Raw genomic sequence first — 17,328 nt, 5'->3', positions numbered from 1 at the left:
TCGTGGAACTACGTAACATAACGGAATCAACCCCCAACACCTGCAGATCAATTCCGGAGACTATTGCATGCATAAGCTGTGATGGCCTTGGGTTAGTAAGTGCAATTATGTGGAAAGTAGATGATCGGAATATTAGCATCGTTACCGGTCGGGGTTCAGATGATAACAACATAAAGACCTATGCCTATGGCATCTAGGCTGTACATTCACACTCCTCAATCCAACTCGGTGATATCACCTCCTGGCTCGCCTATCTCCTCCCTCTCCTTCTTGTTCTCCGCCTCGATCTCTTCCAACTTCTTCCGACCTTCTTCAGTCGTGGCGTCGACAATGCCCTCCTCGAGACTTAGCATGCCAAATTGTCCCAGCTTCTCAACGACATCCTCAGCCTCTTCAACGCTCAATTCCCCGAGAACCTTATTAACTTCGTCCAGAGACTCGGATGCCAAGGCATTCTGCATTTCTTTCGAAAATGACTCGAAGACCTTACGCGCCTCCACCTCGATGGGATCCTGACTCTCGGCTGCAGGGATAGCAATACTGATCTTGGTGTTGGGGTCAACCGCATGCAACTGGATCTGCTCCACACCAGCCGGATCGTTAGATGCGGAGCCATCCTTGGCGAGCTGTGCAGCACGCGTCTTGATCTTGTTATAGGTCTCGTTCACGTCATTTCGGAAAAGGGTTCCGGCCTGGTGGTCTGCCGTTGTGATGCTAGAATGTGAAGTAACTATTAGCGTATTGGTTTCACGGGTAAGCACTTCATACACGTACCGTTTGAAAAATAGAGAGATGCCGTCGCGGCCGAGGGACCGGCAATATTGCAACAGCAATGCCTGGTGGACACATTGACGGGCATACTCTTCCTTGCCTTCCATCTGGCTATTGAAGGCCTCCACGAGGAGGCCATCGGTCTCTCTCTCAGCGACGATCTGGGGGTTCGCGGAGATGAACTGCAACAAAGCGCGGTAATCGCTGCGGTCGATCTTTGCAAACCGCTTGGCCAGGTCACTGGCCTTCATGTCCTCTGGGTCCTCATCCTCATCCTCATCATCGGCTGCCGCAGGTTTCTGGGACGAAGCACCAGCGGAAGCTCCGGGGTTCAGAAGCTCGACCGTCTGGGTCTTCGCCGACGAGCCCTGGGCCCCTTGTATTTCGCCTCCCTTGACGATATGCGAAGTGTCAAAACCAGTGTGTAGCTGGTCGCTGGTGATCTTGCTGCTCTCCTCCTTCTCCAGTTGCGCAAGTCTTTGGTGAAGCTCTTTCTGTAGACCTTGCACCTTATCCTTATGTCCCTGTACGCCCTTGATGTACTCCGAGAAAAGCCTATCATCACTGACTTCACCGATTTCTTTCTTGACCTGATCAACCAGAGCACCCATCATCTGAGAATACTTGGGTTGTTCCTTCTCTTGCGTATGGACTCCCTCCGGCGGCGGGGGAGGCAGGTCCTCTGACGGATTACTGGCAAATTCCATTAAAGCCTGGAAGATGAATTCCTCGGGGCTCTTGGAGGAGCCTTCATTTTGCTTCAGGAGTGTAAGAAGCTTGTCGATGCGGGCAAGCAAGCCATCGTTGATTATGCGCTCATACTTGAAGGTTTGGATCTCATGACGGCGCTGCACACGCTGCTGGTGGATCTGGGCCTGTTTGGCTCGGATGAAGGAGCGCTTATCGACATTCGGATGCACTTCGATGTCGGAGTCATCTGACAGCTCGAGAGCATCCCACTTGCTATAGTCGAGAACCATGGTGGGTTGAGTGTGCCGATGTTCAAGAAAGTATAGTTGAGAGGTGGGGGTGGGGTAGGCAGCAAAACAGCAACTGTTTAAACTAGTACTGCAAAACACAGCCTGGTTGGGTATGGTTGTGATTAAGGCGGGGAATTCCAGATCAGAAAGCAGGTGTCTCTTTATTCCGGCAAGGAAATAAATCGTGCGCAACCACAGCAACAAGCGCAGACAGCTGCTTCAACATCCATCGAATGCTCTCGACCAGCTTCGATGGCGGCGGAATCACAGCAGGCGGTGTGGAAGAGCAGAACCGCCGCCGATGCGAGGCCGAAGCAGCGATGCTCGGGACCGGAGGTTCGGCGGGCTTCGCGGCTGACCTCCAGCTTTCTGGCTTTCCCCTCCATCAACCTCACAACCAGCCCCCAGGAAACAGCAAGTTGAGCTCGTCTAGGACTCGTACCCCATGATTTCTGAGAGCATCTAGCAGGATATGGCATCCGCCTTCCCTCAAGCGCCTTTCATTTCAGCAGCTATCTGATCCCGCCCTCTACACTTCTCCGACATGCGCGGAGCCAGGCTGCTGGCCTCCTGGGCTCCAGGAGTAGCTGCCAGACAGACAGCTCGAACGCCTGGAAGCATCGCTTCCGAGCTATTCTCTCGGAATAATACCTCTCCCGTCGGGACGAGTTTTCTTGGATCCAAGAGACACTTTTCAGGACCATCGAGCATATTACGCAATTACCACGGAACCCCTCTACCCTCCGGATCGCCGCCCTCTCACGTCAAACGCGCACGAACCGCAATTGATCCCTCGCAACTGCTCGGATGTATTCGTCTCTTCTCTTCCTCTCAGATATCACTGGAGGCCAGGCCAACGGGTCAGACGACACCATCGCAAACTCAAAAAGACACGACACAGGATAAGGATGACGAGGATCTGGACAAGGGATTTGAACTTTCGGAACGGGCAGCTCAGGCAGCTAAGGTCAACCTCCGGGCAAAGCTAGCCAAAGACGGGGCTTCAGGAAAGAATGCTGGGCTCAAGGAGATCTGGCGACTGCTATCCATCGCGCGCCCAGAGGCTAAAAAGCTCGGGTTCGCTTTCTTCTTCCTACTCATCTCTTCGGGTATCACGATGTCTATTCCCTTCTCTATTGGCAAAATCATGGACGCAGCCACGAAGTCGGCGCAAGACAACGAGACAGCAGATGAGGGTGCTCCGGATCAGCTTTTTGGCTTGAGTGTACCTATGTTCTATGGTGCATTGGCCGGAATCATGACCCTGGGTGCTGCCGCTAACTATGGTCGCATTGTCATTCTGCGTATCGTCGGCGAGCGCGTCGTTGCTCGACTCCGTTCGAATTTGTTCCGGAAGACCTTTATTCAAGATGCGGAATTCTTCGATGCGAACCGCGTGGGTGATCTGATCTCACGTCTTGGCTCTGACACGATTATCGTTGGCAAAAGTATCACTCAAAATCTCTCCGACGGTCTCCGGGCGACGGTCAGTGGTGTGGCAGGATTTGGCCTCATGGCTTATGTCAGTCTCAAATTGTCCAGTATCCTGGCGCTTTTGCTTCCTCCGATCGGCTTAGGAGCCTTCTTCTATGGAAGATCGATTCGAAACCTGAGCCGCAAGATCCAGAGGAATCTCGGAACCCTTACCAAGATCGCCGAAGAACGCTTGGGCAATGTGAAAACTAGCCAATCCTTTGCTGGTGAGATCCTGGAGGTCAACCGCTACAACACTCAAGTTCGCAAGATCTTCGAGCTCGGCAAGAAAGAGTCTCTGATCAGCGCGACCTTTTTCAGTTCTGTATGGTACCCTGAGTCGAAATATGTTGAAGGTTTCGCTGACTTCTTCGTAGACCGGATTCATGGGTAATATGACCATTCTTGCTCTACTCTATGTTGGAGGTGGAATGGTCAAATCAGGCGCCATCAGCATTGGAGAGCTCACATCTTTCTTGATGTATACTGCCTATGCTGGATCCAGCATGTTTGGTCTCTCTAGCTTCTATTCCGAACTAATGAAAGGTGTCGGTGCGGCTAGTCGTCTTTTCGAATTGCAGGACCGACAGCCAACGATATCACCCACAAAGGGTGTCAAGGTTGAATCTGCTCGTGGCCCCATCCGCTTCGAGAATGTTTCGTTCAGTTACCCTACCCGCCCTGCGGTTCCTATCTTCCGCGATCTCAATTTCGAGATTCCTCAGGGTACAAACGTCGCCATTGTCGGACCCTCAGGCGGAGGAAAGTCCACCATTGGTTCTATCTTGCTGAGATTTTATAATCCCACTGCAGGACGCGTTCTGGTCGGTGGCAAGGATATCAGTGAGATGAACGCTAAGTCTCTCCGCAGGAAGATAGGTGTAGTTGCACAGGAGCCTGTCTTGTTTTCTGGGACAATTGCCGAGAACATCTCTTATGGAAGTCCCCACGCAACTCGGTCAGAGATCATTGCGGCTGCTAGGAAGGCGAACTGCCAATTTATCAGTGACTTTGTAAGTGGGTTGAAATGATTCGGAAAGCATTCTCAGCTGACACATGTTCGACAGCCGGATGGCCTTGACACTCAGGTTGGACCTCGCGGAGCTCAACTCTCTGGTGGCCAGAAGCAACGCATTGCCATTGCTCGCGCTCTTATCAAGGATCCTGATATTCTGATTTTGGACGAGGCGACTTCAGCGCTTGACGCGGAGTCCGAGACCCTTGTTAACAGTGCCCTTGCTGCCTTGCTCCGCGGCAACAACACGACTATCAGCATCGCCCACCGGCTTTCTACCATCAAACGATCGGACACAATCATTGTGCTTGCCCCTGATGGCAAGGTGGCCGAGCAAGGCAGCTATGAGGAGCTCAGTTCCCGCCCTGATGGAGCATTCACCAAATTGATGGAATGGCAATTGAGTGGCGGCGATGCCACTCCTCCTCGGGCACCCGTTAGCCCTGAGACAGAGGAGAAGTTGTGGCAGTTGGAGAATGAGAATGCTGAAGATGAAGCTGAGGCTGAAGAGCCTCGCGAGGAATCTGCTCAGCAAAAGCAATAGAAGGAGTTACTGGGACGACACTTTCAAGCATTCTTCAGTTCTATATTTACATGTTTTGACGTTTTCGAGCCGCGTAGACCACCGGGCTTGCTTTGTGTCTGAAGGTGGCTCACTCATATATACCTGTTCCTAGAAGGTGGGGCGCCTGACGATGTATGTAATATTTCTGTGTTTTTTTTGTATTTTCTATTATTGTTCCTGGATGACTGGATAGAGAGATCGATCGTACAGAAGAAGAAATACCCAACTCTCCTCCTCATAACTCACATTTCCTGCCTGTCTTAGTCACCCGAACGTGACCAGCCAGTCGATCAATCAGTCAGCCTTGGCACCTCCGACACTCCCTCATGACCTTCACTGCTTGTCCCCTGGCATCGTGACCTCTTCTTCTCATTCCACCGACATACATACTAACGTTATGGATTGATCTTCCTTCTCTCCGGGTCTCTCTAGCTCTCCACCAAGGGACTCTTCTACCACCACAACAATGAACCGCATCCGCAAACAGTTCGCTCCGCAAGTGACGTATGAGGCAATCCAGCAGCCTGCGGAGTCGGATAACGAGGATAACGAGTCCGAGGTTGGCGATGCCGCGTCGACGGCTCCGCAGCAGGCCCCGTTCTCCGCATATGAGTATGCGGTGTTCCTCCTCTTGGGGATCTCTATGCTATGGGCATGGTACGTTTATTGTGAGCCCGGAAGGACCAGCTCAATGCGTCTCCTTATCGTTCACCAACTATAGAGCGTCCACTTGCTAATCAGCGTGCCTCGATGACTGTAGGAACATGTTCCTCGCAGCAGCTCCATACTTCTATCATCGCTTCCAGACGGACGACTGGGCAGCGACTCATTATCAGCCCTCGATCCTGACCGTGTCGACGGTCACGAACCTGGGGTCGTCCTTCATCTTGGCCAAGCTCCAGAAGGGCGCCTCCTACCCCAAGCGGACGGTCGTCTCGCTGCTGATCAACATCGTGGTCTTCACCCTCCTAGCCTTCTCGACAATCTTCATGAAAGATGTCTCCGTGGCCACCTACTTCGCCTTCTTGATGTTCATGGTGTTTGGTGCCAGCCTCGCCACGGGCATCAACCAGAATGGCGTCTACGCGTACGTTGCCGGCTTCGGACGAGAGGAATACACGCAGGCCATCATGAGCGGCCAGGGTGTGGCCGGCGTACTACCATGTATTGTTCAGATCGTCTCTGTCCTCTCCGTCGCACCCAACCGGGGAGGCGGAGGCGATAACGACAACGACCAAGACCACGGCCCTGCTTCCCCGCAGGAATCCTCCAAATCGGCCTTCGCGTACTTCATCACCGCCACCGCGGTCTCCTCCCTGGCCCTCATCGCCTTCACCTCCCTCGTCAAGCGCCGCTCCCACATCCCCAGCCTCAGTGCTCCCAGCACCACCACCAACAGCAGCAGCAACAACAACAACGATGACGACGACGACGATGACGACGACACCTCCGAATCCAACCCCAACCCCAAAACCCGAACCATCAGCCTCTGGACCCTGTTCAAGCGCCTTCGCTTCACCGCCCTAGCCATGATCCTCTGCTTCACCATCACGATGACCTTCCCCGTCTTCACCGCGCAGATCGAATCCGTCCACCGAAACGGCGAGTCAGGGTCATCCTCGCGCCTCTTCGACGCCCCCGTCTTCATCCCGCTAGCCTTCTTCTTCTGGAACGCCGGCGACCTCGTGGGCCGGATGCTGGTGCTGTGGCCGCCGCTCTCGCTGGTGCACCGGCCCTGGGGGCCCGGGGCGCTGCTGGTCTTCGCCTGCGCCCGCGCCGCCTTCATCCCGCTGTACCAGCTGTGCAACATCCGCGGCCGCGGCGCCGTCGTGCAGAGCGATTTCTTCTACCTGGTCGTCGTGCAGTGGCTGTTCGGCGTTTCCAACGGGTACCTGGGCAGTAACTGTATGATGGGCGCCGGGCAGGTCCCCGCCGAGGAGCGGGAGCCCGCCGGCGCGTTTATGGGGTTGATGCTGGTCGCGGGGCTGACGCTGGGGAGTCTGTTGAGCTTCCTGGCTGCGGGCGGGTGAGCGTGTTTCTCTATGCTTGGTTGGACTTGGTGTGTTCTTGGGATTATTCTCTAACAGACTATGTGTACTACTGTACTTCCCATTTGCTGTAGAGGATGGGATGAGATATCGTACCCAATTTATCCGGCTCACGGTTCGATGGGGTAGGTACGCTCAAAGAGCTGCCGGTCCTACAAACATTCAGCACGCAGTTGACAGCGACACAAGTCCATCTCAGTGTTATTTTAAAGATCAGTAGATGCATTAATAGAGAAGATCCACCCACCACCAACCAAACCCCCCACCCCATCTCAGTTCAGCTAATTATGAATACATTGTACATGAAAGTATGCATCATCATCATCATCAATCACCCCCAGAATACAAGAAGGAAGGAAGCAAGCAGGCGAAGAAGGGCAAGCAGGATAGGCCGGAAAAGCTACCAACAGCGTTGTAAATAAAACTTTTCGTTCCCCAGGTCCTTTGCTCCCCCATATGCCTAAATGCCTAATGCAGAAGAGTCAAGAAGAAAAAGAAGTCAAGAGAAGATTGTCAGCCAGCTTCGCCGTTGCACCAGCAAAAAGGTGCGAGACGCGACGCGACTAACCCCGACGGGTGCTTCTCTTCATCATCCGTCTCTGTTCCTTCTGCGACTCGCGATCCAGGTACTTGCGCTGCTCGTCCGCAGACATGCCGCGGAGGAGGCGCTCGCGCTCCTCCTTCTTGATCTTCTCGGCGGCGAGGCGGCGCTCCTCGGCCTTTTCGTCCTCGTCCGCGCGGCGCAGCTTCTTGATCTCCTCCTCGCGGGTGTGGCGGATCTTGCGGGTGACCTCGGGGCGGAAGTGAGCGACCGCGACGAGGCGGTCGGCCAGGCGCACGAACTGCGAGAAGAGGGGGAGGGAGGTGGCGTAACCGGCGGCCGAGGAGGGGAGGGTCATGGCGAGCTGGATGCGTTTACGGGGGGTGGTCTCCTCGATCCTGAAAGAAAAGAAAGTGTTAGTGTTGTGACTCAATTACATTTCGAGGAGGAAAAGGGTTCATCATACTTCAGGGGCTTGTCGATCGGCTGGTCGGTCACGATCAGGTACTTAAAGTCGGAGCCGGCTTTCTCGACCGCCTGGATCAGCTCGGGGGTCAGGAGCACGTCGGTGATCTCGGCGCTCTCGGTCATGACAGTGACCCAGCTGGGGAGCTTGGGGTTCTCGCGGGTGAAGGTGAGCGAGGCATCGTAGCGCTCCTGACGGAACTTGCGCATGTGGTTCTTGTGCACGATCGCCCAGACGAAGCCATCGTAGGTCGAGTTGTTGACTTTCAGGGACGAGGTGTCGTTCGCGGGCACGGGCACCACGTCCTTCTCCTTGCCGTCGAAGGTGTACGCGGTGGCCTCGTAAATCTCGGTGGGCGCCTCCCAGCTCTCGAAGAGGAAGCTGAACACAGACTCGGTCCAGAAGATCACCGGGTTGTACCGCTTGGGCAGCTTGACGGACACGTCCACGAAGGCCACGTTCTGGCGACCCGTGGCGTACGACGCAAACTCCTGCGCCGACCGCTCCTTGAGCAAGGCATCCGGGGAGGGAGCGTCCTCGGTCTTGGTGCCCTCAAAGCCAACGACGGCGAACTCATTCTGCAGGGCCGACGCGTGCGCTTGTGCCCAGTCGCGGGCCCGACGCCGGTTCTTGCGAGTGCCCCAGAAGTGGAAGATGACAATCAGCAGGATGATCGGCATGACCATGGCTTCCTGCATGAAGTCCTGCGGCGAGGTCCGCTCCCACACCCGGTACCATTTCGTGTACGGGACCGGGCTACCAGCGCCCACTCCGTGGGTGTTGATGGCCGGAGTGGTGGACGAGCCGGGGACGAGGGAGGCCGGAGAGGGCTCTGGGGCCTCAACGAAGTCGGCAAAATCTAATGGATGGTTGTGTTAGGAAAGGCTTGCGCTGGGGGTGTTACACGGGTCGGTCGGGGCTGGATGGAGCTCAACCCCGGATTTTGGGAAATGGGGTTGCGTGCGTGACTTTACCATCGTCGACCCTGGCCGGGTTGGAAGGCTGCGAGCCTCCAAATAGGTTTTGGAACATGCCCGCCATAACGAGATTTGGAGGGGAATTGAAGAATCCGGGATGTTGACAAGCGAGGATCTGGCGACGTGGCGACGGAAGGAAGCAGACGAGAAGGAAGAGAAGAGGAGGAGGTTTGGCGTTGGGTCGACCGGTTGACGTTTGTCGCAATCGGAGGCTGCCGAGTTCGGCTGGTGGAGCCGCCCTCGGCCTCCAACGCCAGTTTCCACGAGATAAGACCCTCTGTGTATTTACTCCTACTCTTACAACTCAGGTCAATTGCAAGTAAGCAATAGTACAAAGTAGTAGAATTCCTGGTTGGTAGGATGTTTATCCTCAATTGCGGGCCCAATCCTTGAGACTTGGTTCACCTGCAACAACACTGATACTGATAGGAACCAAGGCGAAGAAGAGAGGGAAATGAGAGAAATATTTACAATGTCAAAGAGAGTCGGTCAGCGAGCGAGGTGGTATCCTTGGAAGAAAGCATGTCGCTCACAGAAGCACAAATTGCACAAAACACAACATACACGCCCAATTCTTTTATGGATACAGCCCAATCAATATACAAGTTCTAGCACCCGCTCCAAAGTTCACCCCGCGAGATGATCAGAATAAAAATAAGAAGCAGAGCGGAAAAATTAAAATCAATGTCGTAGCGGTCGTGAATGGCTCCTGAACCTGGAGCCTTGAGGAATGCACTGAGCACAATGGCAGTCCTGATAAGAAGAGAAAAAGGTCTAAGTAGGTGGAGAAGTATGATCATTGACCATACGCCGGAGGAGCATCTTCATGACTTAAACGATCCCAAAAGGCACTGCAATTGCCACCAGGGGTCAACTTCTCATCACGCATGCGACGGGCAATTTCCCCAGCGAGTCTTTCGACCAGCGCTTGATCCACCCCGCTAGAGGTTGGTTTGGAGTCTGTGAACGGGAGGGCTGTCGCAGGTAAGTTGCGGGTTACACCTGCTTCTTGCTGCTTCTCGCTCTCCCGGCGAGAGGACATGTGAGGATGCATAGAACTCCGAGGAGTGGCATCCACGTCAACGACTGCAGGATGACGAGGAGCCGCAGAGGATGATGATTCGCCGACGTCCCGTAACATTTCAGTGGCGATATTACGCCGTGGCATAGCAGGTCTGGATAGACTGGCACGATGTCGTTCAGGGATCGTTGGAAGATGAAGGTCGCTGCTTGGCGAAAGTGGGGGCGTCACTGGATCATCGGTCTGCTCGCTCACCACAGGTAGAGGAGCTGAGTAAACCGATGCGGCGCTCGTAGTCTCCGTATAGGTACTCTCACCACTTACGCTGACGGCATCATCTGTCGTCTTGGGGCGACGCAAATCAACGACGCGCTTCTTCCGCTTTCTCGCGTTGGATTTCGAATGACGTCCTGAACCCAGGTTCAACCCGTAGCTGCTGAAAGTGTGCGTGTTCACAGAAGACCTGCTTTGCGCAGATACCATGCTGGCCGTGTCCTGGAAGGAGGAGGACAGGCCCCCAATCTGCGAATGGGTCCTAGAGAGGACTGAGCCAAGAGGTGACGTCACGCCTCCAGGAAGATCGCCCGAGTCGGAAGGTGAAGTCCACGCGCGATATACAACTTCCTGAATAGATGGAGTGAAAAGCGATAGCGTCCGCTGGGAATCCGTGAGTGCAGCGAGTCGGAGAAGGTTCTTTTGGGAGAAGAGAGAGTGGGTCTCAACGGTGGAATCGAGGGAGAGAGAGGCGATTTCCGATTCATCCAAAGCGTTTCCGGACGCATCGACCGGGTCTTGTGGCGGGCTTGCCAAGGGATCTTGACCTGGTCCTTCGCCTGCAGTGTCCGCAGCTTCATTCTGAAGATCTTCACCAGCGCGATATTCCGGAACCCAGAGTCGAAGGGATAGGCGGTGGATGATAGCGGGCAATTCGTCCATGAACAGAATCCGAAGCTGTGCCTCTATCTCTCTTTGCAAGAAGTCGCGCACAAAGGGAATGGAATCGAAGGTTGAGGAGACTTTGAGAGATTCGAGTGGATCATTGCGGAAGACAACAGTGATTCCTTTTTGCTTGGAGAACACTAATATGACGAAGCCGGAGAGTTTGAAATCGGAGAGAGTGATTTGCAAAGGTATGGTGAGAGGAGTTCTGTAATGCAGCGAGTGAAGATGTTAACAATAAATCTTGAGGGTGCGCGATAGGGTTCGCTTGTAGGAGTCACACTCACGCTGCGGCGACGGGCATGGGAGTCGCGAACGACGGTCGGGTGAGAAGATAGGTGTTGAGTGGATTCGCCTGCACTCGCGTCTTGAGGGTGAGAAAGGCGTCTCCAGTGTATGACATCTTGAAAATGCCCCGAAATCGATCCTCCGCCAGATCGCCAATTTCCAGAATCTCTAGTTCGGGCGGGATGGAACCGAGATTCAATTCAGTCACGATGATATCGTCCACGATGATGGGCGGCTTGGGAGATTTATTCAATGCGGCAGTCAACAGATCTTGGGCACGAGTATAGAAACTCGCGTCCGCCATAAGCGGCGACCAGTTGAAGTTGAACGCCATCGTCGCTCATCGAAAGGATGGAGTCACTTTTTTTTATTAATTCGAACGTGCCGACATGGGGAAGGAATACTGAGAGACGGAACTCAGACAAGGTAAAGAAGTTTAGAAGAGCCTATTTATTGGCCCATTACAAGGAGGAGAGCGACAAGAGGTCGGGGTAAGGAGGGGAAGGAGCAGAGTGATGGAGAAGGGGGAGGAAGTATTGGTGGTGGTGGTGGAGGAGGAGGAAATAGGTCGATGCGCCGATAAGCCGACCGTGAATGGGGAGGAGACTGAATAAAAATGGATGGGCGGATTGAAAGGAAAAAAAGACGAGCGGCGAACATTTCCCGAGGGTTTGCTGGCTCAATCCGGTAATCCTGCGGCGCTCGCGTGATCGACGCGACGGACCTTTGTAGCTCTTGTTATAGCTTCCCCTTCTACCTAAAGGGGTCCCAAAATCATTTCAAATGTAAGAATGATATTGATATTACATCTCTGGAAGGGTTTGACCTGATGCGACCCAGCAGCAGTGTTTGCGACCGCAGCGCTGTGTGGTGTCTTGTGTCTATGAAGAAGCAAGAGAAAAAAAAAAGCTCAGCAGCCAAAAGGGGAAGGGATAACGTCACTAGGCTCAGCTGTCGGCTTTTAGTTTCTTTCTTCCGTTCTGCTCCGAAGACTCAATTGTTATGTTCAATGGGGATTTATGAACAAATGAATCCTGATGACTCTTCTTCTAATTACTGGATGATGGAGTTAACAAACTAACTTGCCTATCTGCTGACCTCTTCCTCCTTCCATCCGTGCATCCTTTGCATTAAACCATCCTTATTCCCGCTTCTCCTGACTGGATCTTCACATTCCAAATGAAAGGCCCGTGCTGGGAAACAGAGTGGGAATTTTTCCTCATTCCCGGTCCACCCGTCCCTGTGAAACTCCCGGCTAGCCCGTGTCAATGCTATTTACAGAGTACGGGTGTAGATTCATTGATATCCTTAACTAGTTACTGTCTCAAAACACAGTACTGAACATGCCCCGCCACCTTACATTGCCCGAAAAGGAACCTTCAGACTATGGTGCTTCAGATCCAGTTCAAGGTTTGTATGGAGGTTGCCCGACGGGTTCTAATTCCTGCCCGCTGGCTTACATGCTGAGGTAGGCAACATTCGCAGTCTGACCTGCAATTCAGCCTGCCCTTTTTCTTGCTAGACAATAAACATGGTGTACTCCGCAGTTGCTCTTGAGATCAAGCCCATAGACAGTTTTGTTGTTTCATGCAGCAAATAGTTCTTGTATATATTATCAAAAGAACTATAGACGCAATAATATATGTCTTGTACTAAAAGATTTCATCATCGACAAGCACGAATTGCAACCCTTTTCTCTATCTACACTTTCGAAATGACCGCTCTCCTTTCTCTGCTCGTAACTCCTTATATTCATTTCCTAAGTACCTCCTTTTGTACCTTCTCCAGTGAGTATGAGACTATGAATGCCAGGTCCGCTTATATAATCCGCTGTTTTTCCCTTCTCCTCAGCAACGACTGGCACTAAGCCTAAAACGGGAAGAGAACAATAAGCTACCTCCGCGGTATGCCAGTGCCGCTGCAGCTGTCTCTTTCGCATCAACGCAATCGATAACCTCCCAGCGTCCCTCACATTAGCGGGCAGCTAGCCCACCGACCATCATCGAAAGTCTCCTCCTACTAGTGAAGCGCACTGAAGCCGCCATGTTTCCGCCTCCCTCCCCGGTCGCTGCGACCGGTGACCAACAGCAATGGATGCCCCGAGTGGCAACCAGAACCCGCACCGTCGCTCAGAGAAAAGTGTACGGAAAGAGGAGGGCAGATGCCCCGAGGGCTGTGCTCGATCAGCGAAGCCCCGCCAAGGCTCCGGAGTGGCTGGACCCCAAGCAGCACGAGAAAGAGAGCGGCGAGGATGCGGTGGAGGGTGTGCGGGTGAAACTAGCGGAGGTGGCGATCGAGGAGAAGAGCACGCTTATGGATCTGACGAGGAAGGGGAAAGCTGAAAAGACGAGGAAGAAGACCTCAGAGGACAGACCTGAGGTCGTGCAGTCAGTTGAAGAGAAGGAGGTGAAGCCTACATCTGCTGGGGATCGGTCCGGCCGAACTTCGAAACCACAAGATGAGCCGGAAACCGCGCAAGTCCAATCGAAGGGCACCGGCACACCGGAAAAAAATACCCGACAAACAGCGAAGCCACGGTACGACATGATGGTGGAAGTCCGAGTCAGTCATAAGATCCCGGCAGAGCGAACCCTACGACGGAACAAGACGTGCGAAGTTCCCGCAGAATCTGAGACGAGGGCATCACGAAGGAACAAGGACAAGCCAGTGGCTCGGGTGTCAACTGGCTGTGTTACGGATGAGAAGGCCAATGAATATGTTCGCCCGATCTTGAATGAAGCGCTGTCCGCGGCTGCGGCGCAGAGTGTCCAGAAGTTTGCCTCGTGGGCTGGCCGGGCGGGGAACCTGTTAGAGGTGGTCAAGATTGCTGAAGGGTCATATGGAGAGGTCTACAAGCTTCGATTACGGGAGGAGGTGTGCAAGAAGGAGATGTCCAGGTCCAAGCTCGCCCGCCTGAAGGCCTATGGCGACGGAGTCTTCAAGGTTGTGCCTCTGCGGGCTCAGAGTGGGCCAGGCTCGAAGAAATTTACCAGCATTGACGAGATCGTGTCCGAAGTCAAGATGCTCAAGTATCTGGATCCGATCCCCGGATTCGCTCGCTTTAGAGAAATCCACGTGGTTCAGGGCCGGTTCCCCGATTCGTTCCAGAGAGCCTGGGACCACTACAAGAATACCAAGGATGACTGCTGGAATCCGAACCCATCCAGTAAAAGGGCCTATCCCGACTTGCAGTTGTGGGCCATTGTGGAAATGGATGATGCTGGCTGCGAACTGGAGAAGTTCGCGTGGACTTCTATCTTCCAGATTTACGATATCTTCTGGGGAGTGGCAATGGCGCTTGCTCGGGCGGAGGAATACGCATTGTTCGAGGTAAGCCTTTGATCTTCTGCCAGCTACAATCAAGTCTGACATCCAATAGCACCGCGACCTACATTTAGGCAACGTCTGTATTCGAAGTACTCGGCCAGGGGGGTGCATGGATCCACCCACAAACAAGGAGATCATGGATCAGTCGTACAAAAGCGGCTTCGGACTCAGCTCCCTCGAGACGACCATCATCGACTATTCTTTGTCTCGCGCACAATTGCACCTCAGCGAGGCGGCCGAGGAATATGAGATCGCCTCGTCAGATCTCGACAAGAAACAAATCTTCGATGCAATCGGACGGGATGAAGATGAGATCATGCTCAGAAACACATACCGATAGTGAGTAGCACCGGAACAATCTCGCACGCCGGCATCACAAGTGCACGATTAGTTGACTATCTTGACCTTCAGCATGCGCGCCCAGCTCTATCACGGTGATCCCCTCAAGTCCGAAAAATGCCCCGACATCACGGGTATCTGGGCCGAGTACGCCCCTCGAACCAACCTCGTCTGGCTCCTCTTTCTCCTCCAGTCCCTCCTCAAGAACAGAAAACCCGAGATCCCCTCGCTCCCAGCACCCCGTCAACCCCTGGCCCCATGCTCACCCAACAAAGGCCTCAAACCGACCGCCACATCCAAGAAGAACACCTTAAAACCACAAATGCCGCCGACGGTGACCCCTGTTCACGCTGATAGTGTCTCAGACCTGAAACAGACGCTCGAGAAGAGACTGACCGCCGTGCTGGAGCTGCTCGACCTCGAACACGGACATGAAGACATGTGCTGTGCTGCGGATCTGGTCGCCTACGCGATTGACTCGCAGTGGCTGGATGAGCAGGACTTTTTCTGATTTCTGGTTTTGCTTCTTCATTGTTCCGCTTTGCGAGGGCGCCGGAGGTTTTCTTTTTACGGTTTTGTTTCCTTCTGCATGATAACATATAGATGGCGGGGGCGTTACGAGCGGCATCAGTTCTTTGGGTTAGAATATACCACTTGGCATCGCTGAACCAATCATGCGGTTTGGATGGAACTATAAGTATGAGACGTGAGATCTAAAAGGGTCAAGGCTTGGCTTTGCAGGATTGAGTAACTGGATCTAGCTGTTTTGGTCGCGCGTAGAGAAGTAACAATGCGTTGATTAGAGCACGCTCCTAATCTGCTGGTCAAGTTGAGGTTCTTTGCCACATACTCTGTTGCGACTCTTGACCGGCGAATACCCGTAGGGCGCACAAGTCATGTTGTACTTATAAGACCATTGGTAATAGCTAACTCTCGATTTATACTTAAGCTTTGTAGATTTGAAGATCTGAACTCATATATCTATCTATCCTATACTCTACATCTATCTACTCTATCACGGGAACCAAGTCCTACCGTACAGTATGTCCCCCTTTCCGGTTGTACGCCGCCATGATATCCCCGACCATCTACAATTTTCCATAGATCTTAACCCTCTCGTCGACAGGCTTCTGCTCTTTCGGCCCCGGCGCTCCCTCGGGGCTGCCAAATACCAACTGTGCACTCAGCTTCCACTCCCTAGGCACATTCCACGCCTCCGCCACCGGGGCATCGATCAGGGGATTATAGTGCTGCAGGTTGGCGCCGAACCCCAGAGCCTCTAGACCAGTCCACACTAGACGAAGGCACCGAAAGTCAGCCGGCCGGCCCATCGACCCACGAGCTACCCTTTGCTGCCGCAACAGCAGCGCACAGGGAATAAGAAGAGGGGGTGTCAAAGCAGGAAAAGGAGAACACAGGAAAAAGAAACCTACAGAAATACTGATGCATAGCATTCGAATGTTGGGCCCATGGTTCAAACTGGTCTTTGTAGAGCGCAAACTTCTCGGAAAATGGCTTGATGTGCGCCGGATCTTCGTAGAAGAGGACCTATCCAACAGAAAAAAAAAAGTCAGGGACCCCCTCTCACTTCAGCTCACATCCAAACCAAGAGCAGATAGAGAGGGCGAGAGATGGGAGCGGGAAGGTGGGAACAGGAACTTGGACTCACCGTCCCAACCGCAGCTTTGAACCCCTCCAGCTTGGGCAAGGTTTGATTCTTCCACACCTGCTCGGGCACCGCGCCCGTCTTGACCAGGTTCTGGAAGACGCCGATCACGAGGTCCCACAGCCGCTCGTGCTCCTTGTGCAGGACGACGACCAGGCGGGTGGATTGCGTGTTGAAGGCACTCGGGACGTGCAGGATGGCTTGCTGCACGAGCTCCTCGATCTGGGCGTCGGGGACGGAGTGGTTGCGGCCCAGTTGGTAGATCGTGCGGCGGTTCTGGGCAAGAGAGATGAGGGATTGTGCGCTGGGAGTCTTAGCTGGGGCAGAGGAAGAGGACGAGGACAGTCGGATTGTAGTTGCTGGAGTCAACAAGGAGTTGGTGGTAGCGGTGCGGGGGAGGGTGAAGCGCACTGCGGGGGTGCAGCGGCGGAGGAGGAGTCGGGGCGTAGCCATTGTGTGGTATATGCACAGGTCTTCGATTGATGGACTAGAATGCTAGGGTCAGTTTGCGCTCTCCTCTTTTTTGGGAATGTGGTGCCGTTCTTATAGTTGTGCCGGATTTACAGTATGCGGATTGCGGAGTCGAGCTCCGACGGGATCTCGTATTCGCGCGGAATTGCGGAGATAGGCTTATTAATAGCGTCATTTGTTCAGGTACGAAATTACCAATGAATGGCATGGCCCCTGGGGTTCTGGGCCGATTGGGTAAGGCTGATTCAGGATGACAATATGGAGCTCGTGTCGGGGGAGGGGGTTTATCATGTCTGATAATCTGTACAAGTAAGTCTGCGATTGCATTTTCTCGATGAAGCTCGTGGGCCATCGTTGTTTTGTTTTCGGATGCAGGATGACATCATTGTCTGCAACTCCTATACCTTTGTACTCATTCATACTCAACGCCGTGAGGTCTTT

The 17,328-nt window shown here is 53.6% G+C and overlaps 7 protein-coding genes across 7 annotated transcripts; 3 read left to right on the top strand and 4 right to left on the bottom strand.

The window, feature by feature from the left end:
• Positions 1-4: 4 nt before the first annotated feature.
• Positions 5-2,004, bottom strand: BO72DRAFT_443471 (Hsp90 co-chaperone CDC37). Its single transcript, XM_040943579.1, has 2 exons — positions 775-2,004; positions 5-714 (listed from the first exon to the last, which is right to left on the bottom strand). The coding sequence occupies exons 1-2, from the start codon at positions 1,749-1,751 to the stop codon at positions 216-218; spliced, it is 1,476 nt and encodes a 491-aa protein (XP_040806637.1). The 5' UTR covers positions 1,752-2,004; the 3' UTR covers positions 5-215.
• Positions 2,005-2,295: 291 nt separating this feature from the next.
• Positions 2,296-4,783, top strand: mdr2 (ATP-binding cassette permease mdr2; the record flags this gene model as incomplete). Its single annotated transcript, XM_040946180.1, has 3 exons — positions 2,296-3,549; positions 3,602-4,237; positions 4,292-4,783. 3 exons carry the CDS (start codon positions 2,296-2,298, stop codon positions 4,781-4,783), a joined length of 2,382 nt encoding a protein of 793 aa, XP_040806636.1.
• Positions 4,784-5,027: 244 nt separating this feature from the next.
• On the top strand, positions 5,028-7,105 carry BO72DRAFT_3811 (nucleoside transmembrane transporter FUN26). Its single transcript, XM_040941419.1, has 2 exons — positions 5,028-5,461; positions 5,565-7,105. The coding sequence occupies exons 1-2, from the start codon at positions 5,271-5,273 to the stop codon at positions 6,832-6,834; spliced, it is 1,461 nt and encodes a 486-aa protein (XP_040806635.1). The 5' UTR covers positions 5,028-5,270; the 3' UTR covers positions 6,835-7,105.
• Positions 7,106-7,112: 7 nt separating this feature from the next.
• On the bottom strand, positions 7,113-8,970 carry BO72DRAFT_443468 (CCDC47 family protein). The gene is made up of 3 exons (XM_040943578.1): positions 8,834-8,970; positions 7,860-8,718; positions 7,113-7,791 (listed from the first exon to the last, which is right to left on the bottom strand). The coding sequence occupies exons 1-3, from the start codon at positions 8,898-8,900 to the stop codon at positions 7,416-7,418; spliced, it is 1,302 nt and encodes a 433-aa protein (XP_040806634.1). The 5' UTR covers positions 8,901-8,970; the 3' UTR covers positions 7,113-7,415.
• A 285-nt stretch (positions 8,971-9,255) lies between these two features.
• Positions 9,256-11,697, bottom strand: BO72DRAFT_3733 (MDM34 family protein). The gene is made up of 3 exons (XM_040941079.1): positions 11,508-11,697; positions 11,084-11,444; positions 9,256-11,004 (listed from the first exon to the last, which is right to left on the bottom strand). The coding sequence occupies exons 2-3, from the start codon at positions 11,416-11,418 to the stop codon at positions 9,633-9,635; spliced, it is 1,707 nt and encodes a 568-aa protein (XP_040806633.1). The 5' UTR covers positions 11,419-11,444; positions 11,508-11,697; the 3' UTR covers positions 9,256-9,632.
• Positions 11,698-12,924: 1,227 nt separating this feature from the next.
• Positions 12,925-15,519, top strand: BO72DRAFT_418732 (uncharacterized protein). The gene is made up of 3 exons (XM_040942639.1): positions 12,925-14,414; positions 14,464-14,750; positions 14,823-15,519. The coding sequence occupies exons 1-3, from the start codon at positions 13,128-13,130 to the stop codon at positions 15,259-15,261; spliced, it is 2,013 nt and encodes a 670-aa protein (XP_040806632.1). The 5' UTR covers positions 12,925-13,127; the 3' UTR covers positions 15,262-15,519.
• A 221-nt stretch (positions 15,520-15,740) lies between these two features.
• BO72DRAFT_443466 (Nitroreductase) lies at positions 15,741-17,182 on the bottom strand. The gene is made up of 3 exons (XM_040943577.1): positions 16,420-17,182; positions 16,184-16,298; positions 15,741-16,044 (listed from the first exon to the last, which is right to left on the bottom strand). The coding sequence occupies exons 1-3, from the start codon at positions 16,867-16,869 to the stop codon at positions 15,839-15,841; spliced, it is 771 nt and encodes a 256-aa protein (XP_040806631.1). The 5' UTR covers positions 16,870-17,182; the 3' UTR covers positions 15,741-15,838.
• Between the last annotated feature and the right edge of the window lie 146 nt (positions 17,183-17,328).

The sequence above is a fragment of the Aspergillus fijiensis genome (genome assembly GCF_003184825.1).
Source record: "Aspergillus fijiensis CBS 313.89 unplaced genomic scaffold BO72scaffold_1, whole genome shotgun sequence".
Taxonomy (NCBI): domain Eukaryota; kingdom Fungi; phylum Ascomycota; class Eurotiomycetes; order Eurotiales; family Aspergillaceae; genus Aspergillus; species Aspergillus fijiensis.
The sequence above is the reverse complement of the archived record's forward strand: the minus strand, read 5'-3'. Positions and strand labels throughout refer to the sequence as shown.